Genomic DNA, 23,291 nt, shown 5'->3' on the forward strand with positions numbered 1-23,291 from the left:
CGAATGCAGGGGGCAGAAGTTCAATCCCTGGTTGGAGAAGTAAGATCCCACATATCGAGTTGTTGTTGTTTAGTCACTAAATTGTGTCTGACACTTTGTGACCCCATGAACTGCAGCATGCCAGGCTTCCCTGTCCTTCGCTATTTCCCTAAAATGTATCTTTTAGGATTTTAAATAGCTCAGCTGGAATTCCATCACCTCCATTAACTTTGTTTGCAATAATGCTTCCTAAGGCAACTTGACTTCACACTCTAGGATGTCTGATTTAGATGTCGTGGTTAACCAGCTCATTAAATGAGAATAATAATGATAACAATCATACCTGGCTCACTAGGCTGCTATGAGGAATAAATGAAACAATGTTGGTTAAATGTTTAGTATCTGACATCAAAAGGGCAGACAACAATGGTAATTACTAATCTGTGCATCCTGTAAATGTCACCTGCTTTGTATCCATCCTCAGTTCACAGGTCTCCATGGAGATGTCATACTCCCTCTTAGCAGGTAACAACTTTTACAGTTTACTGTTCTCAGACTTCTAGTAATATTAATACTTCCTTGGCAACTAAGGGAGTGGGGGTGGGGAGCAGAGACAACTGTTTTAAAGACAGAAACAGAATACTATAGTTAAGTCACTCATGACAGACAATTTCAAGTGCATTGTTCATATGTGTCTTTCTTGCATTCATGTTAAACACTGGGCAACAGAGCTGTGAATAAAGAAAAAAGAAAAACACTGAAAGGAAGAGACAGCCTGGCAGGAGTGTGTGTAAAGGAATCAGATTCTCTGCTGTTTTCTTTCTTTTTTTTCTTTTTTTGATGTGGACCGTATTTATAGTCTTTATTGAATTTGTTTACAATATTGCCTCTGTTTTGTATTTTGGTTTTTTTTGGCCTCAATGCACGTGGGATCTTAGATCTCCAATCAGGAATAGAACCCGAACCCCCAGCATTGGAAGGTGAGGTCTTAACCACTAGGACCATCAGGGAAGTCCCTCTGCTGTTTTCTTGAACCAAAATAACATGAGTTGGATATTGCTGTTCTTTACCTGGAAAGTGAAGGGGAAAGAAAACGTCCAATGTAAAAGTTCACTGAAGAGAATATGTATCAACATTTGAACTCTGATATGAGTATTTACTTATCTTTCCAAAACGGAGTAGGGACATACTCACTTTTCCCTAAGTTCACTATTGTGAACAGGTCATACTCTTGCCTGGAAAATCCCATGGATGGAGGAGCCTGGTGGGCTGCAGTCCATGGGGTCTCTAAGAGTCGGACACGACTAAAAGACTTCACTTTCACTTTCATTTAAGACATCAGAGCCTCCAGCCTGGCAGGAGAGCTCAGGAATGCTGGAAAAAGTCTTAACGCACTTGCACCACCATCCCCATCTTAACCTCAGCAGTTATTAAAAGAGGACTCCAGTTGGGTTCCTCTCTGCTCCCTGTACCCCAGAGGGCAAACCGTGTCTCAGTGGGGAGCACCGGGGTCTCCCTTCACTCCAGATTCCTTAATCGGGTTCCTCAAGACTATTTGGAGAAGGGGGGGGAGCCTGCAAGCCCCCTTTCATCTTATTAAAATTATACCCTTTCTGCCAAGATTGAAAAGAAAATCAGGAATTTGTAACTGTATCTCACTCAACCCCTTCCAAATTGGGGAGAGTGTTTGATCAGCCCTTCTCGGCTTACAGAACTATTCTGTAGGGCGTCTGTTTCCCACACCTGCCCTCCCCACACGCCAAGATGGGAACCATCCCCAAGGATTAAAATAACGATTAAACTCCAAGTGGCAGACATGGGGTTCAGAGCTTTATACACATTATTTCCTTAACATTCCCAACACCCCCTGAGAAGGAGGTGTTAGTATTATTCTGTGTGTGTGTGTGTGTGTTTTAACATCTCAATTTTCCAGATGACACTTGGGGAAGCAAAAAAACCTGACCACAGTTAAACAGCTACCAAGTTTCAGGGTGGAGATTTGACCCCAGGCAGCCTCATATCAGGGCTTCCGGGAGATGTGAATTCAGTTCCTGGGTCAGGAGTATCCCTTGGAGGAGGGCATGCAACCCACTCCAGTATTCGCTTGGAGAATCCCACAGATAGAGGAGCCTGGCAGGCTACAGTCAATAGGGTTGCAAAGAGTCAGACACAACTTAAGCAACTTGGTACGCATGCAGCCTGACATCAGACCCCAAGTGTTAGCCTGTATTCTAACCTGACTCTCAGAACTCCATCTGGCTGGGCAAAGACACTCGCTATGTGACTGGAAGATCTAAGCTCCAGGATATACTCCACAACCCCAACTACTCTGATAGCAACACACATGACAGCCAGCAACCAACTGGCCATGTGGGGCCTCAGTCTGGCCCCCAAGGCCACCTCCCTGACCCTGGGCTGGATCTCAGGAGGGATAGTCCAAACAGGATTGGTAGTTGGGGGGTGGATAGTTATCTGAAATTGTTTCAAGTTTATGTGCCAAATCTTCTAAAATGTAAATCAATTTTTGAATGCACTTAATCTTCTAAAATACATTTGTATTAAATTACATTGACTTGTCATGGGTCAGAATGCCCTTTCTTTTCATCCATCTTTTTATTGTTGCCAAAACAATGCTCTATAAGCATAGACTTCAAGTCTGTCACAGCCTCCAGAGTTATCAACTTTAGGATGAGCTCCTTGATGGCATTGTTTCACCAGGTCATTTTTGGGAGATAGGTTTTTGGTCTCTCTTCATGTGCATGTTATGTTGGATTATTCTTTTTTGTGGAGTTGTAGAAAAATTACAGGCTGATATCTCTTTAGTATGAGATTAACAAATGACCCAAGAAAAACACTCCATGCATCAAAAGCATTCTTCCCCTCATCTGTCCATTTTATATAGGTGTCCACTTATATTCCGAGGAAAGTAAGTTGTGTCCGTAAATGTGAACTCACACATTTCCAGTGTTTAGCTCAACAGTTTGGTGGAATCATCAGGTTCTGGTGGCAATTTCTATACTTCTTTAAACACAGGCATCAATCAGGATACAGACCATAAGCATTCTGAAAAAGCCGTACATTAAGAGGTAAAAACTGCTTGAGGAATCATAAATATTTATTCTAAAGCAGACCTTAGTTCAGTTAGGGCTATTTGCTGACAGTGGTCATCTATTCAACACCCCAAACCTATCCCAATAGGAGCTAGTTCATAATTCCAATGGGCAGTCCATGCTTATTTTCAAAGGAGAAAAATCTGGATAGAAAAAACAAATACATGTTAAGCACTTGGAATTATATGACTGATTATGTGGGTCTACAATGGACCTAAAGGAGCTTTATAAAGTATTCCTGATGACCAGGTGTTGTGGAGCTGCTTGTCAGCAGCCATGTGGCACGATGGGAACCCCCTACTATCATCATCAATGAAACTGTCCATACATAACAGCCCCATGTAACCTCATCTTTCAAGGTGCTAATGAGATCATGTGACTGTAAGTGCTTTGTAAACCACAAATTACTACAAAGATGCCAGAGATTATTTAAATTTTAAACTATACCTTAGGGTTTATAATATTTCTCCTGATTTCCTGAGGTGGGAAAGTTAAACTATCTCTCCCCTGATGCTTCACATCCTAAATGGAGTGAAGAAGGAGGAATTAGGGACAGTTGACTTTGTTCACACAGCTCTCATCAAGTGCCCAACACAAATGGCCCATCAGTTAAATGCTGTTGATGGCTGAGTCTGAGTAGGGCAGGTATAGACCTGCCCATGAGCATTTTTTGAGCTGGAAGGACATTCAAGATGACATTTTCAAAGAAGCTGTACTGTGATGGAGAAAGCAGGGACATGGGAATCAGGAAAGCGCAGGTTCAAATACTGGCTGTGGAACCTCAGAGCTCTGGGAACTTGGGTAAGTTATTAAATCACAATTTCTCTGTCTGTGAAAGGGAAAATAATACCCTCATCTTGCCGGACACAGTGGAGAATTCTTGACCTGAAAGAAACGCTAAAATCATCAATGGCCAGCACAGCTGGGTGAGAAAAAAAGTCCCACAGATTAATCGGAAAATAAAGAGAAAAATATTGACAAATCTTAAGTTTCTAGTACTCCAGATATTTAAAACAGATAAAGATGATCTCAAGCATATTTGGTGTTCCTGAAGTAGAGAATTCAAAAATATGGGACAGAAAGAGTGAATACTCAAAGATGCAATGAAATAAAAAATTTCCAGGGGACTGAACCAGCACCCCTGCATTGAAAAGTCAAGTCTTAACCACTGGACTGCCAGGCAAGTCCTTCCTCAGGCTATCTTGAGGAAGGTTTTCTCCTCTCGACCTAGACCTTCCTCCTCCCCACAGAGGTACAGCGGGTCTCTCTTCCATCCCCTTTCCCTTCAGGGATGCCTTGTGTATGCAGGAGAGATGCCTTGTTCTGCCTGGCAGTAAAGGCCTGACTGAGCAGGTGAGCCTGAGGTTGTCACACATTAGCACATGCAAATGATGTGCTCAATTCTCATGTTCAGTGTTAGGAAATCCACTGCCGCCATATATCTCAGGCAGCATTTCCTTTCCAAGTTTTATCAGCAAACAAAGCGAATATTCTCATTTTCATCTGCTTGAATACTTATCTCAAAACTGCTTCCAAACTCAAGCAGGGACAAGTTGAGGCTCTCATTGGGTGCTTTCTAACCCCCAAAACAAAGACTCACTCTTGAATCTGTTGCAGCTTCTAGCAAAGCTCATCATACAGACAGACACTCAAAAAGCATTTATCAAATAGAATCCAAAGGTGTAACTGATGTGCATAAAATTAACAGACTAAAATTTTTCTTATGCTTATGTGTATCAACTATAAAAATAATTATCTTAGTGCCTCTGTGAGACTAACAAAATACAATATTTTTCGTATACAACAGAAAACATTTATTTCCTATTTACATTTCCATTTTTATGTAAATCATTGCACATCATATCACATATCAAAAAAGAAAAGAAAGGAAAAATATAAACTTTAAAAGTCAGTGAAGAAAGCATCACAGTGTATGATAATCAGCAGTCTCGAAGCTCTCGTTTCTTGCTCTTTTTAGATTTTTTGCTTGTTTCTTGACGAATGGTGTCATACTCCAAAATGGCCATGTTGGAAAGTCTCTGTAAGTACTGAGATGGTGCTCCAGCGAGAGGATCGCTGAAGCCAGAACCTGTAAACAAACAACAAACAAAAAACACTTATTACAATTGAATTAAGCACACATGAACGATACTCTCTTTAGGGTACAAATGAAATATCTTTTCCTCAAATGACCATTAAACACCGCTAGGCTGCCGTCTATGGGGTTGCACAGAGTCGGACACAACTGAAGCGACTTAGCAGCAGCAACAGCAGTTCTTCATATAACACATTCTTTGAAGTAGATATGAAAGCCACTTAAGTTTCTAAGTGAGTGGAATGGCAAAGTGAAAGCATTCAGTCGTTCAGTCCTGTCCAGCTCTTTGTGACCCCATGGACTGTAGCCCGCCAGGATCTTCTGTCCATGAGGATTCTCCAGGCAAGAACACTGGAGTGGGTTGCCATTCCCTTCTCCACAGGATCTTCCTGACCCAGGAATCGAACCTGGGTCTCCTGCATTGCAGGCTGATTCTTCACCGTCTGAGCCACAGGGATGACAAGTCATCCAAAAAATATTGAACTCAAAAATGCTCAATGCCGGTATTTAATGATATAAAACTAAATCAGAGTTTGTTATCGTCTCCAAATAAAACCATTTCTCATAAATGTTAAGTGAAGTAAAACAGTAAAGTTATAAAATAAGTCACTCACTAACTGAAACAGCAATAATGAAGTTTCTATTATAGAAGGAGAATAATAACAATAATAATAGATAACATTAATTGAATGATCTCTTGTATGTCAAGTATTTTTTATCTATATCATCTACACATCAATACTATGAAGTCAGTAACTAGTACTATCTTGGATTACAGATTTAAAAAAGAGTTTAGAAATTGTTAGAGGCAGGATTTAAATCAAGATCCATCAATTCAAAGTTCCTATGTAATATGTATAAATTCTTCTATTTAGAAACATACAAGGCTTTAATAGTAATAGACTGATCCATATTTCTTTAAAATACTATTATTTAACTGCAGTTTCAAGTGCCAAAAATAAAAACTGTCTTCAGTTCTCCAATGTAGTTGGTATTTTTGTTTGTTTTATTTCAGTGTGTAATTAGAGTGGGAATTTCAGAGAAAGAGTAGAGGGGAAGAGCTGAGCAGGATTCCAGTTCTTAGCAGTACAATGAACTGGACACTTAAGAGTCTCTGGCTGCAAAAAGTAGATTCTAAGAATTATTGGAGAAGGAAATGACAATCCACTGCAGTATTCTTTCCTGGAAAATCCCATGGACAGAGGAGAAAACAGGGCTACAGTCCATGGGGTCAAAAACAGCCGGACACAACTGAGAGACTGAGCACTGAGCAAGCATTAAGCAAACCTCAAAACAATTCAAAGAACTGGTATCATATAGACCAATGCAATTAAATTGGAAACTAACAATAAATTCTAAGATTCTCAAATATTTAGAAACATATACACATTCTAAATTATTCATTCATCAAAAATAAACTGTAATAAACATTAAAAATACTTATAACTGATAAAGAAAAATTACAAAACTCGTATGATGTAGCAAAAGTTGTACATAGAAAGGTTTATACCTTAAGATTCCTGTTTTAGAAAAGAAGATTGAAAATTAATAAGCTCAATATAAGACATACATTAGGAAAAGAACAACCCAAAGAATACGGATGTGCTTAGTCGCTCGGTTGCAGGTGACTCTTTTCGAGCCTATGGATTGTAGCCCACCAGGCTCTTCTGGCCATGAAGTTTTCCAGGCAAGAATACTGGAGTGGGTTGCCATTTCCTTCTCCAAAAGAATATGGAAGAAGGATGTAATACAGGAAAGAAAATTCAATGAAGTAGAAAACAAACTTACAAAAAGAAAAATTTTTTTAAAGATAAAAATTCTTCCTTGAAAAAACTAATAAAAAAGGGAAATTCTCTGATTCAATTAATTAAGAAAAAAAACAGAAGACCTAAATAACTAATATTAGGAGAAGTACAGATGGAACAAAAACTAAACTTCATGCCAATAAATTTGAAAATGTAGACAAAAATGCAAAATTCTAGAAAATATAACTTACCAAAATTGATGGAAGGAGAATTACAATGCCTTAAGAGTCCTAAAATTAAAATGATTGAATTAATATTAAAAAATTCCTCCAAAGAAAACAAGTGATCCAAATAATTTTACAAATGAACTCTATCAGACTTTCAAGGTAGAAATCATTCCAGTTTTAGGTCATATCCTTCAGAGAAAAGAAAAAGCAGAATACTCCCCAGTTTATTTCATGAAGGCATTATAATCTTGATACTGAATTCAGGCAAAGAGAAAATTAGCAGTAGTCTCACTCATTAAGATACATTTTAGAAACCTAGCAAAATATTAAATACGGTAGTACACAAAATGATAATGAATTATGCCTTAAATGTGGGTATCCCAGGGATGTAAAACTGGCTGAACATTAAAAAAAAAAATCTACAAACGTCATTTTTCACATTAGAAAATTAAACAGAAAATCACAAGATCATTTCAATCAATTCAGAAGAAAATGTTTGATAAAATTAAACTTTCATTTGTTTTTAAAATAAAAAACTCTGAGCAAATTAAAGAGAATTTCTTTATCTTGATAAAGGATATCTACACCAAACATACACTACACATCATTCTTTATGAGAAAACATTAAGGGAGTTTCCTTTAAAATCAGAAACAAGTCAAAGATGCCTATTTTTCATTTCTATCCACCACTGTATTGGTGGTTCTAGTCAGCTTAGTAAAATTAGAGAAATGAAAGCTTGGGTGGGGGGTAGGAAAAACCTTTGGAAAGAAAGAATAAAACTGACATCATTCACATATGGCAATCTACATAAAAAACTAAAAAAATTATATATATTTCATATAATATATTAATATATATACACAATATACAACATAAATCAAGAAATAACAAGAGACTTTATCAAGGTGGATGACTGGAAGATTAAATTGTAAAAATTAACTACATTTCCAAATATCTGCAAGAGAAAGCTATAAATTTTAATCGTAAAAGAATTATGGCAGACTACTAATGATCTTTTCAAAACTTCTTACTCTTTCCAAAACAGAATTTTAGCTGAGGACAAGGTCAGCTAAAAGGGAGAGATTACCTTTCTCAGCTTGCTTTAGAGCTAAGTATAGCTTTGTTAGTGCGTGTGAACCAATAAGATATGAGCAAATGTGCAAATTTTAAAATTATAGTCCTCTTATCCTAGACTTCTGGACTTAATGTTTTTGTGGGATGTATTTGATAACTGCTTCAATCTCCTCAATAATTCTACTCTAGCTCTGCACAGCTTGTCTCTTGTTCATGATTCAGTCTTGGTAGGTTGTATGTTTCTATGAACTTAGCCATTTTTTTCTAGGTTCCCCAATTTGTTGACATAATTGTTCATAGTAGCTTCTTATAATCCTTTTTATTTCTGTAATCAGTTATGATGTCTCCTCTTTCATTACTAATTTTAACTATTTGTGTCTTCTCTGTTTTTTTCTAGTGTAACCAAGGATTTGTCAACTTTATCTTTTCTAAAAATTTAGTCTTGGTCCTGTTGATTTGTTTTCTGTTCTGTTTCATTTTGTTGTTGTTGCTGTTTAGTCACTAAGTCATGTCCCACTCTGTTGCAACCCCATGGACTGTAGCCCACCAGGCTCCTCTGTTCATGGGATTTCCCAGGCAAGAATACCGGAATAAGTTGCCACTTCTTCTCCAGGGGATCTTCCCAACCCAGGGATCGATCCTGCATCTCCTGCAATGCAGGCAGATTCTTGTCACTGAGTCACCAAGGAAGCTCATTTGTCTTTTCTCTAATGTTTATTATTTCTTCCTTCTGCTAAGTTTGGGCTTAGTTTATTCTTCTTTTTCTAATTCCTTGAGGTGTAAGTTTATGTGGTTCACTCAAGATCCTTTTCTTTTTTTTTTAATGTGTTTGCCACTATAAATTTCACTCAGCACATTGCTTTTGCTGCAATCTATAGGTATGTTGCATTTTTAAATTTTTATTTGTTCCCAGATATTTCAAAATTCCCTTGTGATTTCTTCTTTGACCCATTAGTTGTTTGAGTGTTTTTACTGTAGGTTTTTTAAAGACCATCTTTATCAAATTAAGAAAGTTCTCTTCTACTCATAGTTTGCTAAAAATATTTTTAATCATGAATATTGAATCCTATTAAAATATCTTTTACAATTATTAAAGAGAACATATGTAGTTTCTCCTTTATTCTATTAACAAGATGATAGACATCAATTGCTTTTCTAATGTTAAATCAATCTCACATTTCTTAGATAAATCTGACATGGTATGTTGCATTATCCTTCTTATAATCACTGAATTTGAATTGATAAGTCTTGTTTAGAATTTTTATTTCTATTTTCTTAAGAAAAATTGGTCTATAATTTTAAGTTTCTTATAAGGTCAAAGCTAGGTTTTAGAATCAAGGTTAGTGACCTGATAAAATGGGTCTTCAAGTGTTCCTTCTTTTCCTATTTTCTGGAATTATTTATATCACACAGCTTTTTAAAATTGAATGTTGGATAAAGAAGTTGTGGTACATATATACAATGGAATATTTCTCAGCCATAAGAAGGAATGAATGTGAGTCAGCTGAACTGAGGTGGATGAACCTAGAGCCTGTTAATACAGAGTGAAGTAAGTCAGAAAGAGAAAAATGAATATCGGATATTAACACATAATATATGTGGAATCTAGAAGAATGGTACTGATGAACCTATTTGCAGGCAGGAATAGAGATGCAGGTGCAGGGGAAGGACTAGAGGACACAGGGGGGAAAGGAGAGGGTGGGATAGACAGAAAGCAGCATCAACATACATGCATTACCTTGTGTAAAGCGGGTGACTAGTGGGAAGCTGCGATATAGCACAGGGAGCTCAACCCAGAAGGGTGGGATGAGGGGTGGGTGGGAGAGAGGCTCCAGAGGGAGGGGATATGCGCAGACTTATGACTGATTCGTGTTGCTGTATGGCAGAAATCAACACAACAGTTGTAAAGCAATTATCCTCCAATTAAAAATAAATATATAAATGCTGGAAGAATTTACCAGTGCCAATTCTGCTAGGTTGTGGTTTCTTTTTTTTTAATATGATACTGATAATCTCTCTCTCTCCTGTCAGTCTTGCTAGACATTTATCAATTTTATTCACGTTTTTAAAAAACTAACGTTTGGCTCTTGTTGATTTTTCCTGATTGAATATTTGTTTTCTACTTTGTTGATTTTTGCTCTTGATTACTTTTTCATTTTCATAGCATTTAATATGCTGTTCTTTTGTTAAATTCTTGAGATTAATGTTAAAATCATTGCTTATTAAGCCTTTCATCTTTTCTAATACAGGTACTTCATGCTTTAAGTTTCCCTAAAAGCTATGTTTTTACTATACCCAAGGAGTTTTGACGTATCATATTTTCATCATCCTTCAGTTCAAACTAATATGTAAATTCCACTGTATTTCTCCTTTGACTCACAAGTTACTTAAAAGTACATTTCTTAATACCCGAACCTCTGTGGGATTTTATAATTATTTTTAATTACTGATTTCTAGTTTAATTCCACTGCAGTCTTATTTGATATTTGTTTAAAAATCTCCTATAATGTCTACTTTCCTTTTCATTATATTCCTTTGATCTTTGTGTATTTTATGTTAATAGAGCATACAAATTTAGGATGGTTAAATCTTTCTGTTGTATTAATCCTTCTGTTACTATGAAATATCACTCTATTGTGCATAATACTTCCTGCTTTGAAGTTTGTTTGATGTTAGTGTAGCTATAACAAGCTTTCTTTTAATTACCATTTACATGGTTTATATTTTTCTATCCTTTTATTTTCGATCTTTCCTGCCCTTATTTTTAAGGTGTGCTTCTTATAACCTGGGTTGAGAAAATCCCCTGGAGAAAAAGGAAAGGCTACCCACTCCAGTATTCTGGCCTGGAGAATTCTATGGACTCTATACTCCATGGGATCACAAAGAGTCAGACATGACTGAGCGACTTTCACTTCACTTCTTATAACCAGCATATAATTATTTTTATTAGTCTGATGGGTTTTGTTTTTAGCTGAAATATTTAGTCCACTTATATCCAATGTATTTATTGTATGTTTAATTTTAATATTACTAATTAATATTGTTTTCTATTTGTCCTATTTCATATTTCTTTTTTTCCTCTTTTCTTGATTTGAGATGATTATTTTTTACTTTTCTATTTCCCTATAATCTTGTTACTTGTATACTTTTCTTTTAGTGGTTATCATACAGATTTTATCATACCTCTTTGATATATTACAATTGACTTTTTAAAAGAAATTTTATTTTTTGGCTGTGCTATGTGGTGTGTGGGATCTTAACTCCCCCCAATCAGGAAGCATAGAGTCTTAACCACTGGACCACCAAGGGGAAGTCCCTACAATCTACTTTAACTTAATTACTATATTTCAAATAATGCAAGGATCTTACATTTTAACTCCATGTATGCCCCATCCCACTTCTGTGGTATTATTGTATTTCATTTCTACATATATTTTAAACTTCATAAGATAATACTACTGCTACTGCTTCTCTTTCCTTTACAAGTTGTCATGCTTTCATCTTTTATCATTATTTCTTTAATATTTCTTTTAGTGTAGCTCTGCTGACAATTAAATCTTTCAACTTCCATTTGAATAATAATGTATTTTGTTTTTACTTTTAAGGATATTCATTGTGTATTCAAATCGAGTTTGGCAGTTACTGTCATTCAGCACTTGAAAATACCACTGCTTTGTCTTCTTGCTTCTGTTGTCTCCATTGGAAAGTCAGTTGTATGTCTTATCATTGCTCTCCAGAACAGAACTTATCTTTTTTCTTTTTTCTTTTTTTTAATATTTAGCCTTTTTACTATGATGTGACTAACTATGATTTTCTTTGTTGCTATTCTGCTGGAGGTTCATAGAATTTTTGTATCCATTGTTTGGTATTTTTCAGTCAATTTGGGAAATTCTCAGCCAGTAAGTAAATACTGCTTGTCTCACTTTCTCTTGCTCCTTTTAATCTGGAATTAGAATTATACATGTGTAAAGTAGTTTTATCTTATCACATATTGTCTTTGCATATTCTGTTCTATATTATCTTTCTCTCTTCACTTTAACTGGGTACTTTCATAATGCTCTCCATCTTTCATTTTAATAATCCTATAATATATTGTTTTCCATCTTTTACCAATTTTATTGAGGCATATATGATACAAATTGTGTATGTTTAAAATATACCACTGATGACTTGCTTCCCTGGTAAGACAGTAAAGAAACTGCCTACAATGCAGGAGACCTGGGTTCGATCCCTGGGTTAGGAAGATCCCCTGAAGAAGGAAATGGCAACCCACTCTAGCATTCTTGCCTGGAGAATTCCAGGAACAGAGGAGCCTGGCAGACTATGGTCCATAGGGTTGCAATGAGTCAAACATTGAGCAACTCTCACTCACTCACTCACTCACTGATGACTTGATATACATATACATTGTAAAATAATTATCATAATTAAGTTAATTAACATATCAATCATCTTACTTATTTACCTTTTTGAGGGGCAGAGGAGATGAGAACACTTAAAATTCTACTTGCTCAGCAAACTTCAATACACCATATAGTATTACTAACTTCAGTCACCATGCTGTACATTATATCTCCAAAACAGCTCCCCATTTTCTCCAGTCCCCACTCACTGATAACCACTATTCTACCCTGTCTCTGTTTGACATTTTAAAAAATTCTACATATAAGTGATACCATGCAGTATTTGTCTTTCTCTATCTGACTTATTTCACTTGTATAAAGTGTTCTGGGTTCATCCACATTGTTACAAAGGTAGGATTTCCTTATTTTTTATGTCAAAGTAATATTCCATTGGGTATATATATACACACTGCATCTTCTTTATCCATTTATCTGTCAATGGACACCTAGGTTGTTTCCATATCCTGGCTGTTGTGAATAATGCTGCAGTGAATATGTGAGTTCAGATCTCTTTGAGATATGGATTTCATTTCTTTTGGAAATATATCCAGTACTGAGATTGATGGATTACATGGTAGCTTTATTTTTAATTTTTTTGAGGAACCTCCATACTGTTTTCCATACTGCCTGGCGGGGTACAGTCCATGGGGCTGCAAGAATCAGACACAACTTAGTGACTAAATAACAACAAATCATAAGGACCAGGTGGTCTCCAAACAATGATGAAGACCTTCCCTGACATATTCCTGACACCCATGAGAATAGTTACCCATTCATAAATCTTGACTTAGGAATGTTCTTCCTGTTTCTAAGCATATACCCCCATACGCTAGGTTAACTATAAATTTGTCCAACGGCCACTCGGTAATGCAGAGTGCAGCTACAGATGTTTCCAAGTCGTCGTTCGCCCTGGAACTCCCATCCTGTGAATAAGTCACCATATAATAAGCTGATCCATTGATTCAATGGCACTATCTGCCTTGGTTTTCGGTCTCAAGGTGCTTTCTCATTTTGAGAGGTACTGTTTATTCGCTCCATCTTCCAACATGACACGATAAAGGCATGTATATATTGAACACAACATGCACTTAAGTTTATAAAATAAGCACAGCTTAAAAGAAAAATTAACAAAACAAAGACAATTAAGTCAGTGGAAAGAAAGGAAGTTTTAAAAAAGATAAGTATTTTCACACCCTTCATAAGACAAGTCGTAGGAGAAAAAGATGATCCAGCTTACCTTTTGATTTCTCCTGAAGTGGTGTCACAGTACATGTGGGCTTAGTCTTCTTTAATCTAAAATTATATATTATCATAAATTCACTTTATATAAATCCAGGGTACATTAATTTTTTTAAATACATTGAGACAAGAAGCTTGCTTTCAGTGAAATTCACTTGTTGAAGGACATCATATAAAAATTAAACAAACATTAAAGGAAGGAAACTAAAAAATAAATAAATAAATAAAGGAAGGAAACTCCTCCCATCACAAATAACTGCATCAGAAGCAGATATGAACCAACTCAGTATCTCGGTTTTTGCTAATAAATTTTACCAATGGGTGAGTGCTATGTCATCCTTTTCCCACCTTTGTCTGAACTTATCACCAATCATGATTCAGGGAATGCTAGAGGAAGGGACTTAAGATTAATTAGCATAATATTTAGATATGCCAGATACCAGTTCAGTTCAGTTCAGTCGCTCAGTCAACTTTTTGCGACCCCATGGACTGCAGCATGTCAGGCTTCCCTGTCCATCACCAACTCCTGGAGCTTGCTCAAACTCATGTCCATCGAGTGGTGACGCCATCCAACCATCTCATCCTCTGTCATTCCCTCCTCCTCCTGCCTTCAATCTTTCCCAGCATCAGGGTCTTTTCCCATGAGTCAGTTGGTCAAAGGATTGGAGCTTCAGCTTCAGCATCAGTTTTTCCAGTGAATATTCAGGACTGATTTCCTTTAGGATGGACTGGTTGGATCTCCTTGCAGTCCAAGGGACTCTCAAGAGTCTTCTCCATCACCACAGTTCAAAAGCATCAATCCTTCAGCACTCAGCTTATTTCATGGTCCAACTCTCACATCCATACATGACTACTGGAAAAACCATAGCTTTGACTAGACAGAACTTGGTCAGCAAAGTAATGTCTCTGCTTTTTAATATGCTGTCTAGGTTGGTCATAGCTTTTCTTCCAAGGAACAAGCATCTTTTAATTACATGGCTGCAGTCACCACCTGCAGTGATTTTGGAGCCCAAGAAAATAAAGTCTCTCACTGTTTCCACTGTTTCCCCATCTATTTGCCATGAAGTGATGGTACTGGATGCCATGTTTTTTGAATGTTGAGTTTTAAGCCAGCCTTTTCATTCTTTTTAGGCCAGATACCAAATATCAGTTATTTGTGCTCTTTTTACCTATTAATTACCACAATCGGAATTTTGTCACAATCAACTTTTATTCCTATGAATAAACCTAGATAATGAGTAAGTTATTAGAGGAAATACATCATGATCAAATTGGCTGTAGGTAAGATAACCCATAAGCATTCCAAATTTCTTGTAAGTACACTAACAAATCAGCTATAACTTTTTTCCCCTCTATCCAATCAAAACATATATTCATTCTCAATCCATGTAATACACTAAACAAAGTCAGCTTACATGGCTGCTTGGAGGTATCGTAGCAACTTATTATCATGGCAACATCACCCCTCCTAGACATCAAATATGGGTACAGTTGAGATAAGTATACCTAGTATTTACACTGAGGTTGGAACTCAAGACCAGCCTTACTGATTGCTATGTAATAGCTTTTAGTGGTCCCTAAGGATACTCCTCAGATCCTCTTGCACCTTCTGAGAGATAAATGAAATTCTCTGATTAATCTTCTTAGTGTGAAGGGCTTTGTGCATGCCTGTGCTAAGTCGCTTCAGTTGTGTCTGACTCTTTGTGACCCTATGGACTATAGCCCACCAGGCTTCTCTATCCATGGGGATTCTCCAGGCAAGAACACCGGAGTGGGTTGCCATGCCCTTCTCCAGGGGATCTTCCTGACCTAGGGATCGAACCTGCTCTCCTACATCTCCTGCCTTGGCAGATGGGTTCTCTACCACTAGCGTCATGTCCTCAAAAAACACAGAACATCCATTTTTAAAAAAACAGTATCCAATATCAGAACAAATATCTTGTGCTTGGCTGCATGGAACTTTTAAAGATAACACTGGTGAGTTGAAAGGTCATATTGTGTCAGTTTCATAATATTAATTTAATAGAATTAAACTCACAAATCATTGCTTCAGGTCTGCTAGTATGACAGCTGGTGGCAGTTTATCATATCATATGCAGAATAGTCAACTGTAACTTTTAAATGCACTTCACCTCTAGGACTATTTTCAATTACATTACCAAAATACATCATCTTGCAGTTCACTGAAAAATTTTATCATTAAAGAAACTTAAAAACACATTAAACTTTTATCAGAGTATAAAATCAAATATCCATATATACAGAGATTTTTTTTTTTAAAGGGTAAGGGATTGTATACAAGACAGACAAAAATGAGTACTTTCCTGCTTTGCCAAGACTGTCCTTTCACAGGGCGTTGTGCAATATGTAGAGGAGAATAAAATACTTGTAGGCAACTTGATATGTTCTCAGTAGAATGGCTGAGACACAGGAAAAAGAAATAATATTTACATCCACCAAGCACTTCGTAAACAGCATGGTTCTTAGCCACCACTCTTCCGTTCTGTGTCTGAAGAACACTTGTCATAACATGAATATAATATATTCAAATTATTCTTCATTAAAGTAAATTTACACTCAAGTTAATTTAAAATATTAAGAAATCATTTCACATACAGCCAAATTGTAAATGAAAAAAATAATGAACTGAAATCCAATGAAAAAGGTAGGAAGCCAAATGAAGACTTAAAATCTAAAGATCAAATGGGTTAATTCAGGGGATGCTTTCTGGGTTTGCAGTTTCTTTAAGATGGTCATGTGACTGAAAGAAGACTGGTCTATACTGAGACAAGGCCAAGGCCATAGGCAGCCCTACACACTTTTACTCAAAGGGTGAGCTGAGTGTCAGGGATACAGGTTTCTTGATAATAAAAGAAATTCACTGTCCTTAAGTAGCTTTCACATGCATGTTTTCAATGGTCTCTCTTCTTTCTACATCCCCGCCATCCATCCTCTTTAACTGCTATCATCTGCTCCACTAGCAACTCACTGTCTCTCTTCTACCCTCTCTGATTCTGCATTCGTTCCGTTGCTAAGTTGCATTCAACTCTTGGTGACCGCATGGACTACAGCATGCCAGGCTTCCCTGTCCTTCACTATCTGCCTTATTTCATTATAATCTCACTTCAGAAAGAATGATTTTGGTTTTTATATTTTATATCTTGACAGTCTGTCCTCGGATATTAAAAACAATGGCAAAAGCTTTATGTGTGTTATTATTCATTTATGATGTCATTTACAAAGTGAAAAAAGTCAAAGCAATGACAGGAAAATTAAATAAAATTAAATAAACTATGAATCTAACAAAGAAATATTTTATAATGTGGCCAGTAAGGATTGTTTGAAGATTATGTAGTAATATGGAAGAACTGTACACATGTAATATTAAGTAAAAAGGGCCAGAATAAAAAATTGGAATTATACTAAAATCACAACTCAAATAAAAATCCATGAAAATAGAGGATGATAGAAGAGAAGCTCTAAGAATAAAAATGGGTATGTTAAAATGGGTAAGCTATCAAATAATTGTTTTTATTTTTTTCTCCAGATTTTCTACAAAATTCAAATTATTTATTTTCATAATTCAGATATAATCTATAACTTTTCATTTTTAATATATTCTAGTTCTTTATATTACAAAAATTTACTTCAAGAGTAATTAACAAGACCAATAACACTAGTTGAAAACTCATATATATTCTAGATATATATATTCTAAAATTCCAATTATGTGCGTGCCATGTATAACTAGATGTCTTTAAAGCTCACTACAGCAGGAGAAAATATAAAAATCTGCATTTTCCACTAAAGAGAGTAACTGGCAAGAAAGAATTATATTAATTAGGCAGAAAAACCTCTACATTCAGCAGTGTTACTACAAATAAATATCCAACAAAAGAAAATGCTTCATCTTTTTTAGGCTGGCAAAGTGAATGAGTACTACACATTCAACACATACATGAAAAAATAAATAAAAGCAGGAACCAAATGGGGTATGAGACTACCTTACTAATTTTTAGGTCCCTTTGGAGAAAGAAGTTTTCTTTTAATACTATCTGATTTGTAGAAGGAAAGGTATTCATAATAATGTTTTTAAATGCCAGAATTCAAAGTCAGTGGGACTTTTCTGGTTGACAAACTCATTTCATCTGATAGCAATACAAGGTCTTCATTAGGCTGAATTCTCTTTCAGAATTTCCCCTCACACCACTTCAATCAAACTAGAAATGAAACAAGGTTCTCTATTCAGGGTACAGAAGCCGGTTCCTATTGTAGAGACCTTGTTTATTTATATTGCTAAAACTTTCAACATTCTCATGAGCAATCTATGCTAGAGCAATAAAGGTTTGTTGTTTTTTTTTTTAAGTTAGTTCTTAAATTCTTTCTGGCAATGTTACTTGAAAACAGAAAAAAGTAACTACTGGTCAAACTGAATAAAATTGCTAATTGAGATTTTTAAAAATTAAATCCCTTATTAAAAAAAAAGTTGTCAAGAAAAAGAAAGAGTTAGATTCACTAGCCAGAAAAATCTCTGTATTCAGTAGTGTTACTTCAAATAAATATTCAACAAAAGAAAATCAAGTAGAAATAACCTACCTGACAGGAGGCATCTCAGTATCAGCATGCAGGAGTCTTCTACGAAACTCTAGTGGAGTGGAACTTACACTCTTTTGGCAATTTTGCAATCCTGGTAAATATGGCATTTTGACACATTCTTTGAATTCTTCTAGACCAAATGCTGTGGTGTATTCTAATTTAAAATAGTATTATAATCATCTGTATTATTTCTTGATTAAATGTATATAACTTCTTTTACACTAAATCAGTCATTAAGAAAATAAAATTAAGCTACTGTAATTGAGCTAACACCTTTCCCAAGAGAATATCTTTCAATTCCTAGAATAGGGACAGTAGAGAAGAGCTCATTATGGGGCTAAATACTAGAAGAAGGAAGGAGAGCTTCACAGATCTCCCAGAGTCATCACTGTCCTCTGCCTTCATTATTTTGGTCAACCAGAATTCCCAGAACATTAGATCCCTTCACATGGAAAAATAGCTTATTCTCCAAAGAAGACCTACAGATGGCCAACAAACACATGAGTAGATGCTCAACACCATTAATTATTAGAGAAATGCAAATCAAAACTACAATGAGGAATCACCTCACAGTGGTCAGAAGGCCATCAAAAAATCTACAAACAAAAAATGCTGGAGAAGTCTTACACTGTTGGTGAGAGTATAAACTGATACAGCCTCTATGGAAAACAGTATGGAGCTTCCTTAAAAAACTTAAAAAAAGAACCAGCAATCGCCCTACTGGGCACATAACCAGAGAAAACAATAATTCAAAAAGATACAATGAACCCCAATACTCATAGCAGTATATAGTCAGGACATTAAAGCAACCTAAATGTCCATCAGCCATAAAAGGAATCAGCTATACATTCCTTTATATGGCATAAAAAGGAACTCAGCCATAAAAAGGAACAAAACAGTCATTTGTAGAGATGTGGATGGACCTAGAGACTCTATACAGAGTGAAGTCAGAAAAAGAAAAATATCATATATTAACATATATATGTGGAATCTAGAAAAGTGGTATAGATGATGTGCAAAACAGAGACACAGACACAGAGAACAAATATATGGATACCAAGGGGGAACATGCAGGTGGGAGCAGTTGGGAGATTGGGATTGACACATATACACTAGGGGGAGCCTGGTGGGCTGCCGTCTATGGGGTCGCACAGAGTCGGACACGACTGAAGTGACTTAGCATAGCATAGAATAAACAACTAATGAAAACATAGTATATAGCACAGGGAACTCTACTTAGTGTACTGCGGCAACTGGAATGGGAAGGATGTCCAAAAGGGAGGAGATGTATGGATATGTATAGCTGATTCATTCTGCTGTACAGTAGAAAATAACACAAAATTATAAAGCAAATTAATTTATTTAGATTTATGGAATTATTAAATTTATTTAATAAAAATTAGTTTTTAAAGAAAAGAGTTCCCTTTCACGAGTCTTATAGTATCTGGTACTTTAAATCTTTCCTTCTTCCTACTTTTGTGTGATAATCAAGAGGCACAAATATAGGATTATCTGAGCTAGCAATGAGAGAGAAAAGAATTCCATTTCAGGCACTGATTTCAATTTTCTGTCTGCAAAATTTCACACCAAACCTATAAAGAGCAACATCTGAAGTATCAAGATGGCTTCTTCGACTGACCTCGCACATCACTGGTAAAACAGGTTGTCAAAATGTTAACAACAACAACAAAGTTCAAAATGATGACAGTGAGTGGAAAAAACAGATTAAGAGATTAAAGGTTTGGATGATTTTTAAACATAGAGAATTATTTTTTAAGCTTTCTCTACTACGTAAATCTAGCACAGAAATAGAAATAGTATTTAATGGGACTGGAGTTATATGCTCAAAATGCTATTTGCAATTTTTGATTTTTTTCTTTTGGAAAAAAATTAGTTTCTCTTCATCAAAAATCATAGAGTCTTTTTTCAGCAATTAGATGTGGAGGTAGGAGAACGGACAAACTGGTGTCTTCTGAGCACCTTTCTTGGGACACTAGAGGCAATGTGGACAAACATAGCAAGACACAAAAAAATGTCTGACTTTTGCTGTTTTCAAGAATTATATCTCCATCAATAAAGGGGAAGGCAGAATTCAGGGTAAATAGGAAATACAATTATGTTTGAAATTAAGGGGGAAGCTTTACATTCGTATACAGCTGGACAGTTCTCAGTTTAGTCTTTAGTGAACAACTATAAGCTATAAGATACTTTCCACATAACTCACTCAAAAAGTAAAATTTTGGTTAGAATTATTAATACAAAAAGGTGTTGCTAAAATTTTGGGTTTCTTAAAATATAAAAAACAACATGAGGCATTTAAAAATAAACACTACGTATAAGTATGATCCAACAGAGATAGTGCTACACTGATAACCAAGCTTAGGTCTTCAGAATTTGTTTCTATCGTGATTTACAGAAATACCTTCAGTAAGTTATTTCTAATCTGCTTCCATTTCTCTTTTCCATAAGCCTAAGGTATTATCCTTCTTACATAAATGTTACAGAAATAATTTAACATCTCTTGACTGCTTAAAAAGGTATATGTAAAAAGGTATATGTAAGTATGTAAATGAGGCACAACTTCTATATTTTATTAAGTAAAGTAAGTAAATATGGAAGTTACCTTTCCTCATCTTTTGTGTTTCTAACACTGCTTTCCTCCAACTACTCTCAAAAAGAAAACAACCACCAAGGGTATTTCTGGTGACATTAGAAGGCTCAAATTTGACTTCAGGAGACAGCACTGGCATTTTTTCTTCTTCTTTCAACAGTGCTGATGAAAGTGAGATACTGCATCAGATTCACAACACAAAATACAAAAGGAAAAAAAAAGGTATTTCAGAAATTACATTTTTATAATTTGTTTTCCATCATATAAAGTAAATATTAATAAAGATTTAAATGAAAAGTTTACTTATAACATGTAAATACAGACCCTTGGGAATTTAAAGCAAGAGGCCTTCAAGAATATAGCTAAAATAAGTTGTAAGACTTTTTTCTTCTAAATATTTTAATGAATTCTTTCAAATTCAAGGTTACAGGTATTTGGCAACATAAAAAGTTTAAAATCCAACAGCAAGTGTGTGTTGTCACTCAGTCACGTCCAACTCTTTGCGACCCCATGGACTGTAGGCCACCAGGCTCCTTTGTCCATAGAAATCTCCCGGCAAGAATACTGAAGTGGGTTGCCACTTCCTTCTCCATCAACAGCAAGTAATAGTCTACAAGACAATGTAATGCTTAGGATTCTCTCCAAAATATTACCATTATGCACCATGACCAAATGCAGTTTGTCTCTGAGATGCAAGGATGGTTTGATATATCAAAATTGACTAATGATATATCACATTACAAAATGAGAGATTTTTTAAAGATTACACGATCATCTCAATAGATGCATGAAACTTTTGATAAAATTCAACATCTTTTCATGATAAAAACTTTGAACAAACAAGAAACTGAGAGAAATTATCTCAACATTAAAAAAGGCTATACATGAAAAGCCCACAGTTAACATCATAATCAAAAGTAAAAATTGAATGCTTTCCTCTAAGATCAGAACAAGGTCGTGATGCCCAGTCTCATAACTCCCATTCAACGTGGCACTGGCAGTCCTAGCCTTAGCAATTAGAAAGAAAAGGCATCCAGATTTGAAAGAAAAAAGTAAAACTGTCCCTGTTTTCAGATGGCATGATCATATACAACTCTGAAGACTCTACCAGAAAAAAAAAACTTAGAACTAACAAAGGAATTCAGGAACGTTGCAGGATACAAAATCAAGAAACAAAAATCATTTGCATTTCTATACACTAAAACAAACTATCTGCAGATTCAATGCAATCCTTATCAAAGTTCCAATGTAAAGCAATTCAAAATTGTAGTAAAAACAATTCAAAAATTCATATGGATTTTAAATCAATGAGGTCTGAACACTCACATCATTCACAAAAATAAACCAAATATGGCTTAAAGACTTAAATATAAGACATGACACTGTAAAACTCCGAAAAGAGAATGTAGACAAATCATTCTCTGACATAACTTGTAGCAATGTTTAAGTCGGTCTCCCACGGCAATAGAAAAAAAAGCAAAAGTAAACAAATGGGACCTAATCAAACTTATAAGCTTTTACACAGAGAGGAAACCATAAACAAAATGAAAAGGTAATCCATGGACTGGGAGAAAATATTTGCAAATGATGCAACTGACAAGGCTTAATTTCCAAAATATACAAACAGCTCAGACAAGTCAATAATCAACAAGACAAACAATCCAATTATAAAATGGGAAGAAGACCTAAGTATGTGTTTTTCCAAAGATGACGCACAAGTGGCCAAAATGCATATGAAAAGATGCTCAGTATCTCTAATTACTAGGGAAATGCAAATAAAAACCACAATGAGGTATCACCTCACACCGGTCAGAGTGGCCATCATCAAAAAGTCTACAAATAATAAATGTTGGAGAGGGTGTGGAGATAAGGGTACCCTCCTATACTGTTAGTGGGAATGTAAATTGGTACAGCCACTATGGAAGACAGTTATGCAGGCTCCTTAAAAAACTAAAAACAGAATTACCGTGTGATCTAGCAATCTCACTCCCGGGCATATATCTGGAGAAAACTCTAAATCGAAAAGAAAAGAAAAAAAAAAAAAGAAAAGCAAACTCTAATTCGAAAAGAAAAGATCTCAGTGTCCACAGCAGCACCATTTATAACAGCAAAGACACAGAAGCAAACTAAATGTCCATTAACAAGAGGAATGGATAAAGAAGTTGTGGAACATACATACAGTGGAATACTATTTAGTCATAAAAAGAATGA

General features: G+C 35.6%; 1 protein-coding gene across 3 annotated transcripts in view; it reads right to left on the reverse strand.

Annotated features, from left to right (window-relative positions):
* Window positions 1-4,879: 4,879 nt before the first annotated feature.
* The window catches only part of C14H8orf89 (chromosome 14 C8orf89 homolog), a 28,619-nt gene continuing 10,207 nt past the window's right edge, over window positions 4,880-23,291 (reverse strand). Inside the window, exons 2-7 of one of the 3 annotated variants that reach the window (XM_055546266.1) lie at window positions 21,093-21,259; window positions 18,470-18,560; window positions 16,198-16,293; window positions 13,872-13,927; window positions 7,181-7,219; window positions 4,880-5,178 (exon numbers count right to left, since the gene is read on the reverse strand). In XM_055546266.1, the coding sequence (XP_055402241.1) occupies window positions 5,030-5,178; window positions 7,181-7,219; window positions 13,872-13,927; window positions 16,198-16,293; window positions 18,470-18,560; window positions 21,093-21,219 (558 nt within the window). In that variant the 5' untranslated portion in view covers window positions 21,220-21,259 and the 3' untranslated portion in view covers window positions 4,880-5,029. Of the gene's footprint in view, window positions 5,179-7,180; window positions 7,220-13,871; window positions 13,928-16,197; window positions 16,294-18,469; window positions 18,624-21,092; window positions 21,260-23,291 lie in introns of all 3 variants that reach the window. The other 2 variants (XM_055546265.1, XM_055546267.1) reach the window with 2 other exon arrangements.

This window comes from Bubalus kerabau, chromosome 14 (genome assembly GCF_029407905.1).
Source record: "Bubalus kerabau isolate K-KA32 ecotype Philippines breed swamp buffalo chromosome 14, PCC_UOA_SB_1v2, whole genome shotgun sequence".
Lineage (NCBI taxonomy): Eukaryota > Metazoa > Chordata > Mammalia > Artiodactyla > Bovidae > Bubalus > Bubalus kerabau.